Genomic DNA, 6543 nt, shown 5'->3' on the forward strand with positions numbered 1-6543 from the left:
GTTAAGGAAATCATTTTGACAACGTAGTTGGGAAAAAGTGTTGTCATCACTGTTAAAGAGTATAGCAAAATTATGTGTCAGATTCTGGAATCAAGCTAGCTGCTCTGCATTCTAGTCTCCTACCTTAAATTCAGGATATCATTTACTGTTGTTTATAAAGGAATCTAACAGTATTTATTTGACCCAGACTTTTAATGGCCCCTCCCTGGGTTCATAAGTATGAAGAGATGAGCAAGAGGCATTTCCTCTGGAGCAGCTGTTTAAGGCTATTCACATAACTCCTGCTGTGCTAGTGCTTTGAAGGCTATTGGCAACTCCTGCTTTTGCTTCTTCAGGGAACATGCATCTGAAAGCATAATTAAAGAGATTCAAACCATGACCTGGTCCACTCCAGCTTGTGGTTTCAGTGCTGAGCAGTAGGAAAGCATGCTGTATTGTTTTAAGGACTGATGCAGGCTGTACAGTGCCCAAGTAATAAATAGCACAAAGAAATACTGTGTCTACGAGTCTGATTTCCTTTCTTCCCTACTGCTGTATGGTTAAATGCTATATTCTAATCCTTTATTAAAAGCAGTATAAACACATCATATCAGTTAATTGAAGAGTATGTTTTTTAAGTCAGTAAAAATATGGCAAGCTGTTCCTGGTGTTCTAGTCTGTTTTCTGGAAAAACAGTGTTTGTAAAGAGATGTTGTGAAGAAAAACAATGCAAAATGGAAGTACCTTACTCTGCTCTAAATTTAGTGGAAGAAAGAGAAATATATGATTTCACAATGATCCAACACAGATTTGTAACAAAGGTCATAGCTTCTTTGCAGTGACATGTTTGGTCATCAGTGGTTTATGCAAATGCATGTTATTAAAAAGTTATGCAACAAAATAAATGTAAGCTCAAGTAAAGTGATGACAAACAAAATGTTGATGCCTTTTCCTCTGTCTAGACCCCTGTGTTGAAAGTAGTGTTTTCATAAAACTCAGACAGAATTCATTTCCATACTGTGTGCTTAATAGTTCCTGTCAGAACAAAACAGCTGGGAAACATATGGTATCCATTTCCCTGTATCACTTGGAAAAAATTTCACATGTAAATAAAACCAACATAAAAGTATAGGCCTTTGAACCTAGAATCTTATACAATACATAACTAAGTCAGTACAGTGCGTTCTTTGTATTGGCCCACTAAGTTACATGCCTTTTGATTATTATTATTTTTATTTCTTCTTCGGAAATGTTTTCTTAAGTGCTTCCAAAAGTATTAATGTAATTTTCAGACATCCGTAACTACTAAGCCATACTAATCTTTCACTTCAGATATTAATGTTGCACTGAAAGTGTATATATCTGTTTCCTTAGGAAGGTGTTCATGGCAAATTGTGTGTTTTGACCACAAATTAGATCCTACTGATATGCAGTTAGCACATGTTGTAAATCTGCTTTGTTTAAACAGTCTTCTTGACTTTCAGAATGCATTAACTCTTAGTGTACATTGAAAGGGGCACAGTGACTGCCTGAAGGCTTTAGTGGTTTTAGTGAGGGATCCTCAACTGAAAATAACGAAAGTAGGAAAAATCTTTGCCAGAGATCCACTGATCATGGAGATCATAAATATCACCAGCTTGGACTGTGTGAAAGAGTGCAAGTTCAGTAGGATTGAGTTCAAGTTCAGTAGGATTAAGAGTTCAGTTTACTTGAGCTCCCTTTGTTCTCTCAAGTCAGATTCACTGGTCAAACTCTATATCCTGTAGCGCGCTGAAATAATGGTCAGGAAGATCCAGAGCTGTAGATGTGTGTGTGTGTGTGTACATGTTATACATATAAGGGATGGAAAGTTTGACAGAGAAGCCTAACAAAGACAGGAGCAGTGGAAAAGGAAACATCATCACTAAATAAGTAGGCTTAGTTTTTAGATTAGAGAATCACAACATTGTTTAGGTTGGCTAGGACCACTTCAGATCATCTAGTCTAATGGCCATGCTTTAGCAGGGGCATCTAAAGCACATTAAGCACAAGACTGTGTCCAGTTGAATTTTGAGTATCTCTAAGGATGGAGACTTTGCAATGTCTCTGGGCAACTTTGCCAATGTTTGACCAGTCTCACAGTAAAAAGTGTTTTCTTGTGTTCAGATAGAATTTCATGTGTTTGCTTTGTGCCTGTTGCCTCTTTTCCTGTAAATGGGCACCACGAAGAAAAGCATTACTCTATCTTCATAATGATGAAATTCCTTCTGACCCTTCTCTTCCCCAGGCTGAACAGTCCCAGCTCTCCATTGCTGTTCATATGAATTTCCAGTTTTTGTATGAAAAATACATCCACTAGAGAAAACAGCCCTTAAAAGTTGAATTGTTACTGTTGTTAAAACAAATCCACTAAAAATTTTTCACTAACTCTTTTATTGCCCTTCCAGAAAATCATCTACTCTTAGGATGCATCTCCATGCAGAGCAGAATACAAACTAGCATAGTTAGACAGAACCACTGTAAATGCCACTAAGCTATTATTCACAGAGTGGGTAAGGTTGAAAATAGCCATAGTAGGTCATTTAGCCCAATCTCCCTGCTCAAGTAGGGCTCATGCTAGAGCAAAATGCACAGGATTGCATGCAGATGGTTCTTGAATATCTTCAGTGAGGGAGACTCTGTAACATCTCTTGACAGTCTGTTCCAGGGCTTGGTCACCCTCAAAGTTAAGAAGTTCTTTCTCATATTCAGGTGGAACTTCCTGTGCATCAGTTTCTGCCTGTTGCCTCTAGGCCTATTGCTCAGCACCACCAGGAAGATCCTGGCTCCATCCTCTTGACACCCTCCCTTCAGATACTTACAGACATTGATGAGGTCCCCTCTTAGTAGTCTCTCCTCCAGGCTGAACAGGCCCAGCTCCTTCAGAGATCCTCCAGTCCCTTAATCACCTTCTAGCCCTGTGCTGGACCCACTCCAGGAGCAACATGTCTCTCTTGTATGAAGGAGCTCAGAACTGGACAAAGTACTCCGGATGCAGTTTCACTAGGGCTGAGTAGAATAGTAGGATCACCTCCCTTGACCTGCTGGTAGTGCTTCTCCTTATGCAGCCCAGGATATCATTTGCCTTCTTGGCCACAAGAGTACACTGCCGGCTCCTTGGCAACTTCTGCTCCTCCACTACTTGATTAGAACTACTTTATTTGTAATTATTGCGATGTATGTCTTGCTTGAACAAAGTTTCTTTTCTAGAGTGTCAAATTCTTCAGGTTTTTTGCATAGATATACCATTAAATCTGCTTAGATATGAATGTGGCATGTTACTGTGTAATTCTTGTTACCGGTGTTCAGCCAGATTTATCTTTAAAGTATGCTATAGCATTTCACATGTCAGGTAACAATCATTTCTAAATCAAAATCCTCTATTTCTAGTTTCTAGCAGCAGCTGGAACTGTGGAGTCTCAACTCTTCTTGGAAATGCACAGAAACCAACAGGAATTGCAGATGTGTGCAATAAATTCAGACCAGTGAAGAGGGTTTCCCCATTAAAGCACCAGCCAGAAAGCTCTGAGAGCAATGAAAGTGATGACCAGAAGAACCAGAAGGGAGAATACCAGAAAGACAGTGATTCTCAGTCTGCACCTCCAAATGATAACCAGAGTCCAGGAGAAGGAGAGAACCTTAAAAGCAAAAACATCGAGCCTGCTGTTTTGCTTGGGGAGCTGGAGCACTATGACCTGGATATGGATGAAATTTTGGATGTGCCTTATATTAAATCAAGCCAGCAACTTGTTCCTTTTACAAAGGTAGCTCCTGAGAAAAAACTTTTGGGTGTGTGTTCAACAGTGAATGATGTTAGTGGCAAGACCTGCTCTGCAGGGAACACAGAGAGCTCGCCTGCTGGCAGGGCACAGTTCTGTGTGCTGTCTCCTGTGAAAGGCTCTCAGCTGAGAAAAACACAGCCCATTGTCCTTGACCAGCACAAGCATTTAGCAGAATTAGAGCTTTCCCAGCCTTTAGTTAAGTGTAGCTCAGTCCATGAGTCTGAAGCCCAAGGCAAGGGCTTCCTCAGCAGGACATTTGTTGATCCTCATGCTCATAAAACTGAGAAGACCATGCCTAACTGCCACCGGAGGACTTTCCACCTGCAGACGGCAGTGGCAGAAAGCAAGCAGATAGAGGAACTGAGTATGAACTGGAACAGTGCAGGAGGCCCAGAAGAGAGGAGTGAAGAGGTGAAAAAAATTAAGAGCATCTTAAACATTGTAAAGGAAGGCCAAATATCTTTACTGGTGAGTATAATTTTCATAAAAAACAGAATAAAAGTGATCTCTGATGTGGTTTGTTAAGCCAGCTAAGCTGACAAAGTGCATCTTTTGAAACACTTCCCTTTTTATCTTGTATACTCCTTAGAAATTGAGCATATGGGCTTCCAAATGGAAAGCCTTAATATTTCAATAAAATATGTAGCAAAACCAAGATAGTAGTTTTATATAAATGTGGCCAAGATGGCTGTTTTTTGTAGTACACTGAGATCATACAGAAGGCAGGCGTTGTAGCTAGTGAGATCACTTAAACATTAAATTTAAATCCTAATTGAGTTTTGCCTTTCACAACATTTGTGGGTCACTTTTCTCAGTTATTGCTGATTTACCTCAGCTGTTATGTAGAGGTCGATGATGGGAACAAAGGGGCTTCTGTTGTATTCTGATTATTATTCAGGAGTGTTTATACTGTGTTGTTGCAGCAGCATTCTTAGGCAGCAGCTTTCTCTAAAACCTCGTTGGCCTCTGACCCATATAAAGTTTTTTTAGTAAATTCTAGCACTGTGATCAGGCACTGTCAATGATGGTTTCCAAAGTAACTGGTTGCAAGTTAGCACAATGATGCAGAGCATGTGATCTCCACACAGAACAGCTGCTGGAGGCACCGTGTATGTATAAGAACTGTTTTTGTTTGATTTTTGTTTAGCTTCTCTGTTTACCAGTCTAGCTCAGGCACAAAGGCATGCTCTTAGCAACGCAGCAAGAACAAAGAAAGAGAGTCAAAATTAGATAGCAGCTGAAGAGTATGTTAGATTACTTGTTAAAATAAAAGCAAGTAAATTCGCACTGAAGTAGGAATTGGGGGAGGGGATGGGGGGCAGAAAGAGGTAGGTAGATGGAAAGAAAATGCTTGTTTTTTCTAAACAGGTTGAAACCTCTGAATGAGGTAGACTCACCGAACAATACTCTGGCAAGTCTACACAACACTAGGATCTTAATCATTGCTGCTCCTTAACTCTGTCTTCCATCGTCCGTTTTCCTTTTGGAGTTTATCAATATAATTGTTCTGTCCGTAAGTTATAATAGGGCAGAAATAATGTATTACATCATGGTCGTGTAGAACTTAGGATAAATATTCCAACAAACTTTGATGGAAATGAAGTATCACATAGAAGTCTTCTGTCATGCGTTTCAACTACATTTTAAATTGTGCTTAACACAAGCTACCACTTTTGTGGTGAGCAAAATTAATCCGGAATTTTTTTCGGACGTCATGGATGTTTCCTCTTCAATTATTCATCAGTGTAATCTAGACAAACAAACAAAAACCCCAAAGTCAGAGTAGACAGAAGTTATTAAAATATGGGTGTTTTTGCAGCTACCTAATTGAGAAAACTAATACAGAGACTTAAAGCTACTCAAAATCTCACCCTGTTCTGTGACAATTGCATGAGAAAGAGAGAAATTACACAGTTAATCAAGTCAACGTACATACTGCCTCTATCCTTGTGCTAGTAGTAGCCAGGTTCTGTATAGTGAAGTGGAAAGTTCTGGGTTTTGACTTATAAAAGAATATGCCTATGGGGAAACCTTCTTTCTATTTGGCTCGTGTCTTGAGCTCTGAGGCTTAATGTATCTTTTTATCCTTAGTTGTAACTAACATAATGCTTTTTTTTAACAGCCGCATTTAGCAGCAGATAATCTTGATAAGATCCGTGATGAATGTGACAACAATCTGCTGCATGTAGCAGCATCAAAGGGACATGCAGAATGTCTGCAGCATCTCACTTCTCTGATGGGTGAAGACTGTTTGAATGAACGGAATATTGAGCAGCTAACTCCAGCTGGATTAGCAATAAAGGTAACAGTCTCTTTCTCTACTGTAACATGGAATAAAGGTAATTTACTTTCCTCCTGTGATGGCAGTAACAAATCATAGAATCAACCTGGTTGGAAGAGACCTCAAAGATCATCGAGTCCAACCCTACCGTCATTACTAGACAATGGCACTAAGTGCCACATCCAGTCTCATCTTGAAAACCTCCAGGGATGGTGAATCTACCACCTCCCCAGGCAGACCATTCCAATGCCTGATTACTCTCTGTGTAAAAAATCTCTTCCTAATATCCAACCTAAACCTCCCCTGGCAGAGCTTGAGTCTGTACCCTCTTGTCCTACCGCTAGATGCCTGGGAGAAGAGACCAATCCCTACCTGACTGCAACCTCCTGTCAGGTAGTTATAGAGGACGATAAGATCTCCCCTGAGCCTCCTCTTCTCCAGGCTAAACAATCCCAACTCCCTCAGCCTCTCCTCAGAGCACTT

At 40.2% G+C, this 6543-nt stretch overlaps 1 protein-coding gene across 1 annotated transcript; it reads left to right on the forward strand.

Moving 5' to 3' along the window:
* Nucleotides 1-1821: 1821 nt before the first annotated feature.
* LOC103798943 (synphilin-1-like) lies at nucleotides 1822-6081 on the forward strand (the record flags this gene model as incomplete). Its single annotated transcript, XM_009071229.1, has 3 exons — nucleotides 1822-1861; nucleotides 3388-4247; nucleotides 5902-6081. Coding segments are annotated over exons 1-3 (1080 nt in total), but the record flags the coding sequence as incomplete, so codon positions are not given.
* Nucleotides 6082-6543: the final 462 nt, after the last annotated feature.

The sequence above is a fragment of the Acanthisitta chloris genome, unplaced genomic scaffold (genome assembly GCF_000695815.1).
Source record: "Acanthisitta chloris isolate BGI_N310 unplaced genomic scaffold, ASM69581v1 scaffold5603, whole genome shotgun sequence".
Lineage (NCBI taxonomy): Eukaryota > Metazoa > Chordata > Aves > Passeriformes > Acanthisittidae > Acanthisitta > Acanthisitta chloris.